This window comes from Anguilla anguilla, chromosome 12, assembly GCF_013347855.1.
Source record: "Anguilla anguilla isolate fAngAng1 chromosome 12, fAngAng1.pri, whole genome shotgun sequence".
Classification (NCBI taxonomy): domain Eukaryota; kingdom Metazoa; phylum Chordata; class Actinopteri; order Anguilliformes; family Anguillidae; genus Anguilla; species Anguilla anguilla.
The window spans coordinates 10,701,642-10,720,207 of record NC_049212.1 but is presented as its reverse complement, the minus strand read 5'-3'; the positions used below and the strand labels follow the sequence as shown (position 1 = coordinate 10,720,207).

At 48.1% G+C, this 18,566-nt stretch overlaps 1 protein-coding gene across 1 annotated transcript; it reads left to right on the top strand.

Moving 5' to 3' along the window:
- Nucleotides 1-4,159: 4,159 nt before the first annotated feature.
- bace2 (beta-secretase 2) lies at nt 4,160-18,453 on the top strand. The gene is made up of 9 exons (XM_035386027.1): nt 4,160-4,746; nt 9,508-9,596; nt 10,767-10,983; nt 12,462-12,596; nt 12,979-13,113; nt 13,371-13,472; nt 14,204-14,353; nt 14,802-14,970; nt 15,413-18,453. Exons 1-9 carry the CDS (start codon nt 4,453-4,455, stop codon nt 15,661-15,663), a joined length of 1,542 nt encoding a protein of 513 aa, XP_035241918.1. The 5' UTR covers nt 4,160-4,452; the 3' UTR covers nt 15,664-18,453.
- The last annotated feature ends 113 nt before the right edge of the window (nt 18,454-18,566 follow it).

Below are 18,566 nucleotides of genomic sequence, written 5' to 3'. Positions count from 1 at the left end.
CATCACCGGATCGCAAAAACGCCACGTCCGCTGCGGAATCCCAAACGTCTGCACCGGTAGGAATTTTTTTGCCCGACCAGGGCCTGTTTCTTTATGGTGACAGCTGATGTGGCCAGCTTGTTACCACCCTGCAGTTCCATATGCATTGTGCTTAATCCAATAAATTCATAGTGCCATTTGGCTGTACTGTGGTTACTCAGCCTTGTTCTAAAAAGATTAAAGAGATTAGGCCTCTTTAGCTATACTGAAAAACACTGAGTGCGTAGCTTTTATGAATGTAGACCTAATTGCTGAATTATCTATAAATGTACATTTTTTACAGTGTTAAAATGAGGAGATAATCCATTTGGGTTTGAAATTCAGGCCTACTGGAACGTAGACCTTTCGGTCAGGTTAATTAAATCACTATTCACCCAGAACCCAGGTTTGCCACCGTTGTCTAACTGTAAACACTGACATGTTAAAGCTTCACTGCAGTGTGTATTTTACTATACTGAGAGGAGATTTTACCCTTCTAGCATCCATTTTTTCACTCTCCAATTCATAGAAAATCTGTTAGAGTTACTGTAAATGAACTCTAATTAATTAATTAATTAATATTAATTAATATTTTACTGTGTACAGTTCTCAAAGCCGAGTGCCAGTTCAGGTAGCCTTCATCTGATGCCGAGCATGCTCTGTTCAGTCTCTGCTTGTGCAGACAAGCTTGCTTCGTCTGTGCCAGGGATCTGGACCCTGGTCTCTTTTCACGAGGAAAAGCAAACAAGCACAGATATAGAGCTTGCTCTTGGCAATTCAGACATTCAGACGCACGGCGCTGTCATCTGTGGCGGGTTTTTGCCGAAGCCACTTCATTCATTAAACTGACACTGTAAGAGAAGCAGCCTTGTAAATTTCTTCCGTTATTGATTGGTCGATCGATTGAAAACAGGACGCGTGCGCCTGCCAGAACTAAAAGAACGCAAAAACAAAAACAGTGCACACTCGCGCCATGAAATGATTCCGTTGTAACTGTTTGCATGCTAATTTCGGTCTGCTGTGCTTTTTATCTGGCACGTTGACGTGTGTTTTCTGTGGACCTCGGTGGAATTTTCACACCCATCCAGTACTGCATGTTTCACAGTCACCAGGGGCAGACATTTTGCCACTTATATTTATCAGGGGCTGAAATGCATAATTACTGTACATTGCTGAAATTTTTAGGACTCAGCTGGGGCTCGCATTTTTGCACCCACAAGGGTCAGGAACTTTTCTATCTCCAGGCGTGAGACGTTTTAAACCCCCCCCCAGAGTCTGAAATTTTGCTCCCACCTCTGGTTTAGAGTGCACACACCCGCCGAGGGGGTGGAGTTATTTAGAGAAGCGACAGAGGACGGGGTAGTAGCCCATGTGACCCGGCCTTTTCCCGGTGGACCAGTCTCGGACACCACAGAGGGGGGCGTGGCCTTCCCGCTATCCATCAAGTTAAGTGTGTTACACAGAATGTAACTGCATAACGCCGTGCAGCTTTCATGCTCGCTGGTCGGACTGTGATGTCATAATAATGGAATTACGGCATTCCGCTCACTTACAAACCCTCAGCCATTAACCTCTGACCCTCACTGCAGCGAAGCAGTTTACAGGCTCTTCTTCCTGTGGTGGTGAAGCCCAGCGTGTGCGTCTGAGTTTGGGAGGAGCTGAGGACGGGGGAGGGGAAGGGGGAGAGGAGCGGCCGAATCGGAGCCAAGGGCTACGTAGGTCGCCAGCGGCTGCAGGGACTGAGTGACATTCATATCTGGTATCTGGCCCCACCCACCCACCACTCTGCTGTTTTCGCGACGTTCGTAAAGAAACGGTCTGCAGAAATAAAGGCTTTCCATTGCAGCTGAATAAAGAGGCTCCATCACTAACTGCAGCATCTTATGCTCACTGTCATTTCTCCTGATGAGGAGGGGGGGGTGGGGAGGTTGTCTCTGCAGCCCCCGGCACTGGTGTAATTTTGGGTCTCCAAACGGTCTGTCTCAGCCTGCAGAGGACGGATGGGTCACACGTGACATCACAAAGGCCTTTATGTGAGGGTAAAGGCCCGGTCATATCCAATCAAGTGGTTACCCTTTCATTTGAATTGGGGAAAGAACACTAGACTCTTTTGCTTAAGCGGGGGAAGAAAAAAAGTCATTCAGCATCAACTGACCTACAAAACCAGCAGAGACCGCCCCCCTTTCTTCTCTCACATCTTTTTTTTTTTTCCACGCCTGTCATGCCTCCTAATCTCTCTCGTAGTTCCAAGAAGCCGCAAGCTCGTGACGTAAAACATCGACCCCTCCAGCTTTTAAAAGAAGAGAGAGAGAGAGAGAGAGGAAAAAAAAAAAGAATGGATAAAATAAATAAAAAAATCCGTAACTGCCTGGCAACGAGCTGGCCTCCCCTCATTGGCTGGAGGGCCGCGAGCCGGATCGTACCCCTCGGACCGGATTCCGCGCGCGGGTTTGATTCGCGGGCTCTGCCCGGTGACGGGAGGCAGGGAATACTCGGGCCGTGCGGCTTATCAGCTGAGGCGGGGGGGGGATTACACGCGGACTCCGTTTATTTCAGTCCGCACTTAAAAGCACTTGGATCACTTGGGGAAGAAAAAAAACACGTTGATGTGTCTGCGCGTCATGTATGACCCTGCGAGAGGGGAGGAGCTTCCAGCTCTGACGGCCCTGCTTCCTGTGGGTCCGCACTACACTACTGGTCCTGACCTTAAAAGATGAATCATTTTAAAAATAAATTTCATCACTGAATTTTCCTTTTCTCCTAATTTGAATTGAATCACATTAGTGCCCTTCTGCTGATTCCAGATCAGCGGAAGTGCTGATTTCAGATCAAGAATCTGCTGATTCTGGATCAGGCACCGCGGTGATTTCAGATCAGACACGGCGCTGATTCTGGATCAGGGGCTGTGCTGATTTCAGATCAGGCACTCTGCTGATTCTGGATCAGGTGCAGTGCTGATTGAGGATCAATGCCTGGTTCTGTTTACCGAAGCATCCACTCACACAAATTCTTTTATTCTGCATTTAAAACCGTTTTTGTAGTTCAATTTAGCTCTACTGTATCTACCACAAATGACGCTAACCTTTTGTTCAAGTCGCAAACTACTGGGGTACCTTTGCGTTTCTTAGTAACCCAGTGTAGCTTTTATGTATGACTAAAAATAGAATACACCAATTTTTCATGATATGTATTCACAACAAATGTATAACTGCTCTGTTCCAAAATGGTATATTAACTGGAAATATTAGGCCTGGATTCTGCTCAAAGCCTGGAGCAGTCTCAGAAAATGAGCTGTAACACAGAGGCCTATTACTGCGAGCACAAATCAACCCTTATAAACATTCATAATCTCAAAATCCTGTTATTCCATGCGAGCACATTGCATTTTTTTCACATTTAAATTCTGCTTAGTATCCCAAATGTTTTAAGTTAGGGGTGCACTACAAGTGGCAGCTCCGTTTCAAGATTTTGTGCCAACTTCTGCTCTTAATCATTTAATTAGCTCAATCATATCTTGATCTGACATTTGCATAAGCACAGGCTACATCTTGCAAGTGTATCCTAAAGATTTCATGGTGCTCAAGGATAGGAGTGAACCAGAATTTACAGAACTGTCAAAATCTAAAACTAAACCAGCATATAGAGAACATAGTGCTGAAATTTCTACATGCTGAAAACAAAATGTACAAAAATACAATTTGATAAAAGCTAAGAATCTGCACTTTAACCACATGTGAATTGTTTGATTGTGAATATAAAATTTAGGAGTACAGAGCAATATCAGGGAAAAAAATACGTTTTTGTCCCAAACATTATGGGGCTCACTGTATACACAGTAGGCTATTTAAGAGAAATCATCTAAATTTGCCCAGTAATACTATACGATTGCCTACCGATTTAGAAAATCGGGTTTTGCTTTCAACGATTTTTTTCATTTCTTATTGTTGAACATTACCGTGGGCAATAGCAGGGACAACAGATAGAATTATCCTTCTGAATCCAGTCGAAAAACGCACTGCCACAACTGCAGATGGTCGCCGTACTGCAGCTCAACATCTATGCAAAAGAACATTCCACACGCGCCACCCTTTCCCGATCCCTGCGGGAAAAATGTTGCGCTGGCGATTCGTCATATCCGTCATGTGACTTTCGGGCAGTTCCGTGTCCCAAATAAATAAATAAATAAGTAGTGAAACTTTTTCCAAGTTATCTGAAGGTATGTAGCCGTTAAGCAGGAGCTGCTGCAGATGTCTGTTCGACGGGTTAGTTATCCGAGATCGCACCCTGACTTGTGTACGGCGGAACTCGGAATGGGAAAGTTTAAAACAACGGGACATATTGTGATCCTGGGCTCCGAATTGTTCTTCTGGATTTAGCAAACATTATTTAGCTAGTTAACTCTGGAATTGACCGTCTGCTTTTAAAACGTTCGCAATGCCAAACAGTTATGAGATGAAGCTCGTTTTATGGGCATTCTGGCTTTATTTATGCACCGGGACGTCAAACACGCTATATACAATTCCGCTTAAGATTTTTGTTGGGAAGTTCAATTCTTCTGTGAATGTAGACTGGAGCCATTTGAACCGAACCGAAAAGTCCGACAATGGCCTTTCTCTGGCTTCTGATCCAGCTGGACTAGTGAATTTTTTGGACATGGTGAATAATTTAAAAGGAGATGCGGGTCGCGGATATTACCTGGAGATGTTGCTTGGGACTCCGGGTCAGAAGGTAAGGCTACTCTGAAATCCGGGTACTCGCGTTCCTGTTTTACTCCCTAAAGCATCGGAATTCGGAAACATGCTACTCATTAATAGGCTATCATATGTACGAATTCAGGCCAATTGCTGTTTATTCTAAAATTATTTTACTGTGCAATTCTGATTGCGCCAATAGCAATTTGTCACAGTAATTGGACACAGTTGGCATGGTGCCTGATATTAGTAATAACTAACCATTTCCACGAAATCCCCACGTAATATTATCTAGCATTGGACAGGCACATACAGCCTTTTCTGCTTAGGCCATGGGGCAACAGGGTAGAAACTGAAAATGCTGATAAAGGAATCCGAAAAATAGCAAGTAGTGTGTTTTATGAACGCACTGTTGATTTTGTAGTTGAAGTTTACGCTGATGTTTATTGAACATACAAAAAAGCCGTGTGGGCTATTACGTGGGGGACGGCGAAGGGGTGTCCTGGTCATAATCCAAAAATATTCTATTCCGTTTGTGTTTGAATCTGCGCAACTCCCGATACCACAGAAGGACAACTGTAGGCTACTTTAAGATGTCCTAGATGACAAATTAGTGAAAGAACGGGAGAATACGTAGCCTATATGTTTGGTGCGTATAGTAGGCTATATGTGTTCTGCACTGGCATTAGCTACTTGCCATTTCAACAATGCTAATTATTGAGGACAGGCAGAGAAAGGGAGATGGCGAGAGGGGGGCCCCGTGTTGTGCTTCTAGCCTCGGCTCACATGAACTCACATGATGCTCCTTGGGCCTCTGGGTCGGCAGCTGATGGAGATTATTCCTGAGCTCAACACAAGACGGGAGTAAGTCATGCGGACACAATGGCCGACGATTGTGCTTTATGTCGGCCAGGCCGCCGTCGTTCTCTGCCCACCTCTCCGCCTGTGTAGTATGGCACATCTGAACAAAAACAGCTCTTTAGCGTACAAAATGTCAAGCCACACACGCATACAAAGCTCTGTCTAAAAGTCACTAATTAAATCTAGGCCTGTCGGTTAAACTTATTGATATAAAAATGAGGCCAAGTTACAGCGAACGATATCTGCTGTCTTAGCTCACACAAATTAAACAAGCTCTATTCCAAAGCAATGCTGCCCAGTGTTTCCTAAATTATTTCAACTTGGTCCTGCGTTCTTTCATCTTACCATCTGAAGAGAATGTGGTCATTCAAACTTTGTGTGGGTTAAGCATCAAATAACAGAAATTGCCTCATGAAAGAAGGCATCATTTAAATTAATATTTTTAATTCCAGAAATGATACTTGGTTGTTAAGTTAATATTACAAAATGTGCAAGTTCTTGTATATTTGCAACTTAAAATAAATACAGATTGCTAAATAGATGCTGCAGATAGATGGATAAATAAATTGATAGAATACTTGTAGGCCTATATAGTTCTGAATCTAGACTTTTGTTTGCCTTTGGAGTCTGTTATTTGTCAACATGAGACCCAGAGCTGTGCCAATGAAAGTCAAAGAAGCCATTATGAGGCTGAGAAATAAGAAAAGAAGAAGAATAAAAACAGTCAAACCGGCCAAACCTTAGGCTTACCAAAATCAACTGTTTGTCACATCATTAAGTTTTTCCTTGCCACTGTTGCCTCAGGCTTGCTCCTGTGGGGGTTTAGGCCAGGGTTGTCGGTAAAGCGTATTGTGACAACTGCTGTAAAAGACGCTATACAAATAAAATTTGATTTGAAGAAGAAAGCGAGAACTGGTGCGCTTGATGATAGAAGAATTATCACCATAATGAAGAAAAACCCCATAACACCTGTCAACCAGAAACATTCTTCAGGAGGCTGTTTCATTATTTTCATATTCAACAAACTTGTGCAACTTGTATAGCTTAGAGTTTTTTTGTATTAATATATGTGAATTTGTACATGTAATAAAGCTGAAATGTTATCAAAATAATTCAGATTAAACCTGTATCCCTATAAACCCCTGTGCCACGCTGTAGCTGGTTTCAAATCAAATCAAAATGTATTTATACAGTGCATTTCATAAACAGTCGTCACAACACGCTTCGCAGACAACCCTGGCCTGAACCCCCCCCCCACAGGAGCCAGGTGTGGGGCAGCCTCGGCGCGTAAGCAGTTAAATTTCCCCTCTTTTGCAAGCGCTCCATATTTAATGGCGTCCTGAGATGGATAAGTGCCGGAATGCCAGTTATTCAGCGCTAACGAGAGCGATAATGTTAGCCTGGCTGGCGTTTCATAATTCATTAGCTACAAGCTTAATGTGTCATGTAGGCCTAACGGCCCCGCGAGCGCGACCAGCGTTTGCTTTGGCACCGCTCCGCTCGCCTCCCGGCTGAACCGAAACCGCTAGTCCGCGCCGGCTATCCGGTGCGCCGCCGCTGCCGCGCTTGCTCCCCCCCCCCCCCCCCCCCCCCCCCCCCCCCCCCCCCCCCCCTCCCGCCAACCGCGGTACGCGGCTCCTCGCCCAGGACCTAGCCGCCGCCGCCGCGAGCTGGAAGTGCGTCAGGAGACGCCGCGGCGGGGCTTCCCCTCGGCTGACGACGCCGCCGCCGTCGCCGCCGCCGGGCGCGGCGAGACGGGGGACGCGAGCCAGGAAGCGGAGACCGGAGCGCGAGCCGCGGCGTAATTAAGGGCCCTCGTGCTAAACGAGGCGGCATTCAAATGAGCCGCTAATTGCCACATCTGTTAGCCCGTTGGAGAGGCTTGGAGGTGTCGGCGCGGCGCCTCACATCTGTTAATTGGTACAAACAGGTAGCAGATGCGCTCTCCGCGACTGAGCGGCTGCCAATTAGGGGGCGGTGATTAGAAGTGCGGGGGGAGGGGGGAGGGGGGGAGAGGGAGGGGGGGACCGTGCCGGAGCCGGCAGAAGCTCTGCCAAAGCGACGGAGAGAGAGAGAGAGAGAGAGAGAGATTCTTTCAGTTCAGTCCCAGCTCCCAGCATGCACCAGGCACGTCTGACGCCACTGGAGGTCGATTTAGCCAATCAGTGCTTTTAGAATTTAAGGATAACCGCCACCGTAGCTTGAGGACAGAGCCCCTTTAAAGGCCTTTTGGGGTGTGGTCTTTGCATTTTTTATTTACTTTTTTGCTTTTTGAGATGAATAGGAAGATTATTCTGGTACACTTGTAGATGTCTAGTTGCATGAATTCATGTTTCTTGCTCCGCCGGTTTAGCCACTGGATTTGACTGGGGTGGGAATCAAACCTTGACTTCATCGTCAGGATGTAGATTCCTAGAATATTTAATTTTACCCCAACCTGCCACAAAGTTTGATAGATCATGTGACCGCTCACACAGCCCTAATCTGTCCACCAATTACTAATTTTCCGTCAATTTATAGCTGATTTCAGGGACTCACCAAGATACTCCGCTTCATAGTCATAAAATGGAACGTTTTTCTATTTCTCAAGAATATTCCAATTTGATTCATCTGATAAAAGTTAATTAAGGGATGTGCCCGGAGTTTAAGAAACCCTGATCTATACTGTAAAACAGGGCTGCCCAGCCCTGTTCCTGGAGATCTACCGATCTGTAGGGTTTCACTCCAACCCTAACAAAGCACACCTCATTCAACACCTAGAGCAGGGCTGCCCAACCCTGCTCCAGCAGATCTACCATCCTGTAGGTTTTTCATTTCAACCATACTTTGGCACACCTGACTCTACTAATTAGCCGCTCACTGAGATCTCTAGCTGTTGAGTGAGGTGTGCTTTGTTAGGGTTGGAGTGAAACCCTACAGGATGGTAGATCTGCAGGAACAGGGCTGGGCAGCCCTGCTCTAGCTGTTGGATGAGGTGCTCTTTGTTAGGGTTGGAGTGAAGACCTACAGGATGGTAGATCTCCAGGAACAGGACTAGGCAGCCCTGATACAACATCAGTCATGTTACTGACCTGAAACTCCTGTAGTTAAGAAGAGGTGATGGGAGGAACTGAGTCTGTGATGAGTCTGGAGAATCCTCCATTGAAGTGTCCAGTCGGTGTGGTAGCAGACCTGACTGTGGACTGAATACAATTTTGAATGGAAGTTATACATCAATTTAGTCCTGGACTAAGCTTAATCAGTCTCTGACAATGGCCCTAAATATGACCAACAGGCAGTAACCCAAATTATGTAATTATGTATGTAAATTATGTCATGTAATGTCCTTTTTTGGGAATCTGCTGATGTGCTGATGCCAGAGAAATCATCCTCATAGCAGTTCGCAAGTCCTGCTCTCTTAGCACAGTGATGGCAAATGTGGGGCTGTACAAGAGTGTGAATCTTACTTCAGAAGATAGTTGAGTCACATGCTCCCAGACAGTATTTTAACATTGTGCAGTGTACTGCCGTTTACTGTGTAAGCTCAGTATTGCAAGTACCTGCGATTTGATTACTTCCAAATGTTCCTCAAACCCCCCACCATCCCTGCTTACAAATTTTCCAAATATTTGCCACACCCATATTTCCGTTGGAAATCCCCTATCATTGACTGTCATGCATGTTTTTCTCATTAGTTTGGAAAAGATGAGGCCTTCACACATGAACATATACATTTACTTTGTATATAAAAAAAAAAAAATCTCATGCAGTGAATTACCTACAAATACATTTGGGGGGGATTTCACTGTCTGGCAACCCTGGTAAGTCTCAGTGTGACAGTTTGGGTGGCTTGGTTTGTGAACCCGCAGACCTGGATCATTTTGGTCCCTTGCTGTACATCGGGCTCTGTGATTGGTCGATGAATGTTTATGACGCATCCCCATTGGTTGTTTTGCAGGTGAATATACTGGTGGACACGGGTAGCAGCAACTTCGCCGTGGCAGCCGCCCCTCATCCTTACATCACTCACTACTTCAACAGAGCTCTGTGAGTACCACCCTGACCCTGTATTGCTGCACACACTGGAAGACATTGCACCATTCGGCACCTAGGCTATCAGAGGGCATTATGCTTACCTGTCACAGCTGAGCTTTTATCTGTCGCTTATCCCCTCTGGAAAACGTCCATCTGCGCCAGAAACATTTCTGCAAATGCTGCTACACAGAGATAAAGACCGGTTGATTAATCGACTGGTAGTCAGCCATGACCAGGGTAATTAAACATAGCCGATGCCTTTGAAGACAAAAAATGGTTTCTGGGATGTTCACAAGCATAGCTCGCCTATCTGCTGTGGTAAGAAGATGCTCGCTGTTCCACGTTAAGGTTTGCGGGTGTTGAGTTACCCAGGGTTCCCTGGGTTACCGCTGCGTTCATGTCCTCCTCCTGGCACGTTACCGACTCTCCGCTGTCTGTGAGAGACGTGACTGGAGAGGAATAAAATACGAGGGAAGCCTTTTTTTAAATCGCAAAAAAGATGATAGATTTAATAAAGGGGTGTCGGAGTCTTCCCCGAAAAAGACCAGCGTGGGTGCAGTCTTTAGTTTGGTAAAACACCAGATTTGACCGAGTGAATCGTGGTCTCTGCTCAAGGCTCTGATTAGGTCAATCGAGTGTTTTAGTGTCAGGCCAGAACAAAACCGAGTGTTCCAGCCCTTCTCTCAGCATCTTTATCTGTGGCTTAAACGTCCATTTATTTCTGTCCAGTCCCAAGGTAAGATTGGACACCCTTGATTAAAAAACTTGTGACACAGCAGAAAGTTTTGGGCCAAATGCACTCAAAGGCTAGCTTTCAGATACAGTTGAAAATGCGTGGGGACTGTCTTGCACAGAGCGTAACATTAACTCGGACTCTGGCCGGTGAAACGTATCTCAGTGGTCCTCGGCCCAAGCTCCTGGAGACCTGCAGGATCGGGCGGGTTCCCCCCTCATTCAGCACTTAATTTTTAGCCGCTCGGTTAAAGCAGTTGACCGCTAAACCGATCGCTGATTTTTAGCGTGAAAACGGCCGACCCCACAGCTCTCCAGGACCACGGTCGGCAGACCTTCGGCAAACGTCGCCTGTTCAGCGACCCGGAAGGTTCCGGGTGAAGTTCCGCCTCGGTCCGCCCGAACGTGGTCGCGGTCGTGTAAGTGACGCCTGCGCGGTTCTGTCGGCAGCTCCAGCTCGTACTCGTCCAGCGGGAGGACGGTGGCGGTGCGCTACACCCAGGGGAACTGGGCCGGGGAGCTGGGGCAGGACGTCCTCTCCATCCCGCAGGGACCCAGCGGCTCCGTGGCCGTCAACGTGGCCGCCATCCTCTCCTCCGACGGCTTCTTCCTCCCCGGCGTCAACTGGCAGGGCATCCTGGGACTGGCCTACTCCACGCTGGCGCGGGTAACAGGAGGGGGGGGCCCGCTCTGTCCTTCTCTGAATCTGAATTTTGAGAAAAAATGAATCAAGTATTGTATTAGTGAAGCTCTTTTGAGATAAAGTGATGCAAGAGATGATACAAATGCTGAAGAAAAACAAAAAAATACTAATTTATACGTAGAATGCGTATTTTTTGCAAACTTAGTTTCTATACTTGTTCTGATGTGCAGTGTCCTACTCACTAGATTCCCCATTGGGAAGGTGAGGCGTAGTGCGGGATTCAGGCATGACATGGCAACCCTGGTAATGGATACCCGTGATGAGGAGAGTCCATGGCTGAATATTCAGAGCCTGAATGGCGGAACGCTCCAGCACACAGGGGCCTGCGTTCATTAACCCTGATAATAGATTTATGTCGCTATAGGTCTGGGTGGAGCTGAAACCAGGAACTGTTCTGGTGCTCCAGAACCCGGGTTGCCTATCCCTGGTCTAAAGAGCAATACGTCATGGGGATTGCTGAGGTTATCAGTGAGCAAACAGACCGGGAGCAGGATCTCTGACTCACCGTGCCAGACCCGTGCTGTTTGCACTGCCCCATGAACCCATCTACCTCCAGTCATTGGATACAGTGTAAATGTAGAAAGTTGTGTAAGTCGCTCTAGATAAGAGCATCTGCTAAATGCCTATAGTGTAGTGTAATATACACCGGCCACTTCCTGCCTCTGAAAGTCCCAAGGCAAACCCAACCCCGGTGCCCTCCCCACACACGCAGTCTGCAGCCTCCGTTGCCCCGTGAAACAGTAGCACCCGGGACTTCCTCCCAATATGTGCAGTTATGAAGGCGCAGTAAGGGCTGGAGGAGATGTTCTTCATTTTTATTTTTTTTGTTGTTGTTGGTAACGGTTTGCCACTCTTCCCTAACCAGCTGTGTCTCCTCCACCCTGAAATCGTTTTTGAGATGGTGAATCTCGGGCCTGAACGGGGGTTCTGTCTGCAAACTGTGCGTGGCAGACACCCCAAGTCACGCGGCGTTTTGAGAAGTTTTTTACTTTTTTGTGGCACAACGGGTCTTGGGTTCGAAAGTTTCGACTGTCAGACTTGCAACTGTAAACTAGAACGCGCAGAAGGTTCTTATATAAACTGACATTCTGCAGACATGTTTTAAATATTTTTTTTAATGTTTTAAATATTAAATCTGAACTGAATTTGGATACAGAGTCTCTTTAGGTCTCATTGTGCTTTGTCTTTTCTAATTGTTTTTGTAACTATAATTTCAGCGGAATGGAACTTTTTTTAACACTAATTTCAGTGGCGCTCAAACTTGCTGTTTAGTGTGAAGTTTAAAAGGAGAAGAGGGGGAAAAAAAGTGCACCTTCGAGTGGAAGTTAAAGTTAAAGGTCGCAGCGCGTGGCATTAGGAGACCAGGGCAAGCACGCGGTTTGCGTCGAGGGGGCGTGGCTGACCTCTGACGTCTCTTCCCCGATTGGCCGCTGTCGTTGCAGCCGGACAGCTCGGTGGAGCCCTTCTTCGCCTCGGTGGTGCGGCAGACGGGGCTGCCGGACGTCTTCTCCCTCCAGATGTGCGGGGCGGGGGCCGCGGCCGGGGGCGGCGAGGCCGACCCCGCTGGAGGCAGTCTGGTGAGTGGTCAGGAGCTGCGGAAAGAGGGGTTAGGGGGTGTGTGGGGGGTGGAGCAGGGGGGGTCTCCCTCAGCCGCAGGCCGCGCCTTGCCTGGGTACAGCGCTCCCATTCTTTCCGGCCGACCAATCACAGCGTTCCCACTGTTCTGTGGGACGAAGAGTTTCATAATCGGGTGAGAAATACGGATAAGTTATTATGTACGTGTGTTATTTAATATACAAACACGCATACACACACCACACACCACGCACACGCAGCATAGCTGCATAATTCAGAGCTTAAGCACCCAACACAAGACCAGCGAGCGCTGTGTGTCCCAGATAGGGTCTCCAATCCCAGGATTCGACGCCGTCTCAAACGAACGATGTCCCCCCGTTTCAGATCCTGGGTGGCATCGAGCCGACTCTGTACCGGGGGTCCATGTGGTACACCCCGATAAAAGAGGAGTGGTACTACCAAGTGGAGATCCTGAAGCTGGAGGTCGGGAACCAAAACCTGAACCTGGACTGCAAGGAGGTAAGACTCAATTAATCAACTCCAGAATTAAAGACTATTCAATAATTTAAGACTGTTTACTTGAGGTACCTCATGATGTTACCATCAGTTTTGAGCTGAATGTTGATTTCCTGGTTGTCCCATTGGCTGCGGTGTCCCTGCAGTGTGCTGTGCTCTGTGCTGTGCTCTGTGCTGTGCTCTGTGCTGTGCACTGTGCTGTGCTCTGTGCTGTATGTGTGTAGGCCTCGGGCCTCTGAAGCTCTGCTTTGCTCTCGCAGTACAACTCAGACAAGGCCATCGTGGACAGCGGGACCACGCTGCTCAGGCTGCCGGAGAACGTCTTCTCCGCCGTGGTGGAGGCCATAGCGCAGACGTCCCTGGTACGAGTGCGCCCCCCCCCCCCCAAACCCCCCCCGCGCCTCCTCCCTGCGGAGGCCTGGGGTAGCAGTCGCATGACCACCGTCGAGCCTGCTTGAATTCACCGGGAGCGTGTGGGGGAAGAGCAACTGTGTGTTTCAATGTTCTGTGGCTGCTGTTAAAAAATTTAAAAAAAAAAAAACTAGATAGACTACAAACAGCAGTAACTGTCACACTGACTGACTGACTTCTGCAGTAACAACAGTTTAACACAGAAAGGGTTTCAGTGGAGGAAAGTTTGTTTATCTAGGATCAGCTTACACTGTTTTCCCAGGACAGAAAAGGTTGTGACGTGAACATGCAAAACCTGATCCTGCTCAGACAGCTTAAGTTTACAGACCCGAGTCTTACCGTTCGTGCTTTGAGTGTGTCTATCTGTGCATGTTACATTACATTACAGGCATTTAGCAGATGCTCTTATCCAGAACGACTTCCACGTTTTACATAGCATTTACACTGCATCCATTAATACAGCTGGATGTATACTGAAGCAATGCAGGTTAAGTACCTCGCTCAAGGGTACAACGGCAGTGTCCTACCAGGGAATCGAAACTTTAGGTTACAAAATCAGTTCCTTACCAATTATACTACACTGCCGCCCCCATTGTTAACACGGGGGGGGATGCAGTAACATGGTTGACCCAGGAGAGTCTTCTGGGTACTCACTCTTCCGATGTTCGTGCTGCTGCTCCAGATACAGGACTTCTCAGAGGGCTTCTGGATGGGCACCAAGCTGGCCTGCTGGCTGAAGGGGGAGACGCCCTGGAGGCTCTTCCCCAACCTGTCCATCTACCTGCGGGCCACCAACGCCAGCCAGTCCTTCCGCCTCACCATCCTGCCCCAGGTAACGGCCTGCTACGGGGCCCTCTGCTGGTCACCACCCTGCAATGTCTACATTTCTCTTATTTAACATATATTTTCAACATCACTGGGCCACATATCCAGGGCTTGTTGGTCATTAGTTTTAGGCCATTAATGCCCAGATTTTTCCCAGAGATTTCTTACATAAGCATCTATAGTCATCCAAAAAATAATCACAGATGGAAAAAAAGTGGTAGAGACTACAGCAACTTCAGTTGCCCGTGGGCTTAAATGGGAAAAGGTTTTGTTTTTTATATGTTGACTGTGCAGTACACAAAGCAGCCAGAAGATGAAGAAGTGTTTTCTTTAACAAGGTCTTGGGGGAGGCAGTGCGGTTGTAGCAGTTAGTCGTTTCTTGAATATAAGCTGTCTGATAAGTCGACGTGTTCAAAGCGATTGAGAGCGACGCGTTTCTGTGGCCCCTCCCACAGCTGTACATCCAGCCAATCGCGGACATGGAGGACGGCCTGGACTGCTACCGCTTCGGCGTGTCCTCCTCCACGAACGGGCTGGTGATCGGCGCCACCGTGATGGAGGGCTTCTACGTCGTCTTCGACCGCGCCAGCAGGAGGGTGGGCTTCGCCGTCAGCACCTGCGCAGGTGAGGAGCGCCGTTACCGCGACGACCCGGCGTCCCACGCGCCCTTCCCCGGGCGCGAGGAGAGGACCCGTTTTTTTCGATTGGCCGGCAGCCTCGGGCAGACCCGCCTTGCCGTCGCTAGGTCGCGCACGTACCTCGCTGGAACCGAAGCTTCGTTTTGAAAGTTGACCCCCAGGGAAACCGTGTTGTAGCTCAGGGCACACGGCTAAATCCACAAAGCGATTTTGACTTTCATTCTTACAGATATCAATGTGAATTGATCCCCGGTGAACTTTCCACTGGGGATCAACGGGGTCATTTCATTGCACTTGAAAAATGAATTGAAGAGCCGCTGCAGGGAGAAGCTCTCGTACATCTCAGTAGATGCTAAGTGTCGACTCGTGGGGCAGCGCTGGGCTCTGATTGGTTCCCTCCCTCCCTCCCTCCCTCCCTCCCTCCCCAGAGAGCGGCGGGGCCCCGGTGTCGGAGATCTCGGGGCCCTTCGGGGCGACGGACGTGGCGTCGGACTGCGCGGGCGGATTCCCGCTGCGGGAGCCCTGGCTGTGGGCGGCGTCCTACGCCCTGATGGGCACCTGCGCCCTGGTGCTGACCGTCCTGCTGCTGCTGCTGGCCTTCCCCTGCCGCTGCCGCCGCGGCAACAGCCCCGGGGAGCTCACCGACGAGTCCTCGCTCGTCCGCAACCGCATCAAGTGAGGGAGGGAGGGGGAGGGGCCTGACGGGGCCGGGGGGGCGGAGACTGAACACGCCTCGGACCACTCCTAACAGTCCGGACATTCTCCATACAGCGCTGACGATCTCTGGCTGAACGCAGATGACATCACAAGGCAGGCGCTATCCCTGGCGGAATGCCGTTCTGACAAGTTAGCGTCACCCGTGCTACGTTCCGCTGCCCCCTGGTGGCGCGCCTGGGAAACAGGCCCCTTTTAATCTCAACACCGCAAACCTGTGAAGCGGTTAGCCTTGGCTGTCAGCGAACAAACAGGGTTCTCTCTTTAAAAAAAAAAAAAAAAAAACACCTCTGCTTGACCAGAATTTTGTTTCCCAGTTACATTCATTCAACAGTCATTTTTCTTGAAGCAATCACACAGGTTTGCACACAGCTACCCTCTCCATTTTATGGAGTCGGGTGTGTTAGAGCAGGAGTCTGCTACCGTGTCTCCCAAGAGTACAGTTCCTTTGTGCCTTCAATCTCATTGTCTTTGAATGTTGGAATGGCCTTGTCAGAGCATTCCTTATTGCTTTACAAAATTGTACTATAATGACTATCCAATACGTATTTATACTAAGCACCGCTAAATCACCTCCTCTTTGTGTCATTTTCGTAATTTATGTGAGCGGTATAATACTTTTTTTTTTTTTTTTTTTTAGCTGAGCACTAATTAAATCTCTTGCACTACTACAAGACATAACGCCAAGCCAGCTCGGTCACAGCCGATGTGTCAGTGTGTGAAGGAAACGGAACGTTAGGAAGGATGAAAAGTGTGTTTTCAAAAATGTAATATTTGATACTGTAGATAACCATTGTTCATGTTTTGTGAACTGCTCCCAGATGAGAGAGGACAACGTGCTTGTATACACTGCTTTAGAAGCGTCAGCACCGTAAAAGGTCACTTTGCTTTGTCGTGTCTGTCTGTCGTTTCTGGAGATTCCCAACGCATAGGAAAGTGAGCGGGAGCCATCTCCGGTGTTTCTGCGGGCCAGAGAGTGGATGTTTAGCTCCCAGAATGCACCTGCCGGGCTAGGATACACTGGTGTAGAGTACAGTCCCATGACTTTGGGACATTGTGCTGCAGTCACCATGGCGACGCCGTGGCGACGCAGTGACGCTACAGGAGCGCAGCGCTAACCGCAAATCCACGCGCTCGCCCGAGCCAGTCAGAAGCCGGCCTTCTCCACGGCTACGTGGGGGGGGGTCTTCCGCTCACAGAGCTGAACTTGCTCCTGTTAAGAGCTGGGACATCTCAAATCACCGTGCGTGGGGAGTGTAGTTTTATATCGCCGATTACATTAGTGAGGGAAACGCTGTTCCTCAGATATATCGCACTGTTAACCGCCTGTGCCTTCTGTGTGTGTGGACCGGTGTTCGCGTTTTCACACCTGAAATGCCGATGTTAATGATGTCATTTGTACTTTAATGAGATTAATCTCGCGTGTACTGTAAACCATTCTAACCTGGCCCTCGAGGCCTGCAGTACTGCTGGGTTTCATTTCTACCCGACAGTTAACTGATCGGTTGACGCCACCGATTGGCCAGAGGTTTAACTCGCCTGCTGTCCCGGGTTTTAAATTACTCCCGATTGGAGGGTAAGAATGAAAACCAGCAGCGCTACTGCAAGGCTCTACGCTGACATTTTTTTCCCCTAGGAGCACATGCGCTCCTAAGCTGAAGGATTTAGGAGCTCACTACTGCACCCAGATTTGTAGATGTGCTCCTCAGTTATTTTTACGGCTGGCACGCGCCGCTTTTCGGGAGCGAATGGGGGCGCTACAGAACCCCCCTGCTGCCGTGGGGACCAGATATGAGCATCCCAGCTCTAAGTGCTTCCTATAATCCAGCACCAGTCATTCCAACAGCAGTAGATTTTTAAAAACTGGAAAATATGCAAGTTGTGGATTTTACTGACATTCTGTCGACGAGTCGTTCCCCGTCCATTTTTATTCGCGTTTGATTGTTTCGTATAAGGTAAGGGTGTGGTCGTGATCAAATGCACGAGCAGCGATTGTCTCTATGATACGCCGTTTTGCTGTTGGTTTCCACGGCGCTGCACTCATGGAAACACAGCCCTGTCCTGATAAGCTTCGCATTACCCCGGTGTTCCTTTTCTGATTCTAATGTCAGACGTTGGAACCCCAGTCGCATGCAGCACGTACCCACGGCTCATATTGAAGGAACTGTCAAGATATGGCAACTCGCAATATTTCGGCAAATATACAAATGACTGAGACACACGCACGTATATTTTTTACGCTGCTATGAAATATTTGCCATTATATTTTCAGAAACGTGTCCACCTGTCTGGTGCAATGTGTTCTCTGTGTGGAAGAGGCGCAGTGCACACTAATGCATTAGAACAGGATTCCCTTCAATGACATTCCGTCCATCCACAGACGAAATATGACCCAGGCGCTTGTGGGTAATAACAGGCCCGATGCCGTTAAGTCCAAACGAACCGCTAACGCTGGTGTTCGACTTTGTCCCGGGTGAGGAGAGGATCTGTTTTTTAATTCAGTTTAGCCCAGGTTTGTTGGTGTTTACATAAGTAAAGGCAGCATTATGGAACTCCCTGTGGAGTTGGAAATAAAAGCTAGATTTTGCAATTGAGATCAAAATATCTTTTGTTCAAATGAAGTACCAATGACAACAGTTTCCTCTGACCATCTCAGAACTTGTGATTTTTTTTGTGTGTGTTTGTTTCTGTGCCAAAAAATGGATTGTAAATTATGTAATACATGAATAAAAGAATAAAGTGATTATTAACTGTATCAACCTGTAAGTTTTTCTGAAATTCTCATCTGTCTGTGGGTTAAAAGGGCACACCCCCACATCTTAGTCCAGCAGACCAATATTCTGTCCTCTATAGTCTGCCCCAGATGTT

Coding starts and splice junctions, on each gene's coding strand:
- bace2 (XM_035386027.1), top strand. CDS start 4,453: ATGCCAAACAGTTATGAGATGAAGCTCGTTTTATGGGCATTCTGGCTT. Junction 9,597..10,766: donor CACTACTTCAACAGAGCTCT/GTGAGTACCACC, acceptor TTCTGTCGGCAG/CTCCAGCTCGTACTCGTCCA. Junction 14,354..14,801: donor GCCTCACCATCCTGCCCCAG/GTAACGGCCTGC, acceptor CCCCTCCCACAG/CTGTACATCCAGCCAATCGC.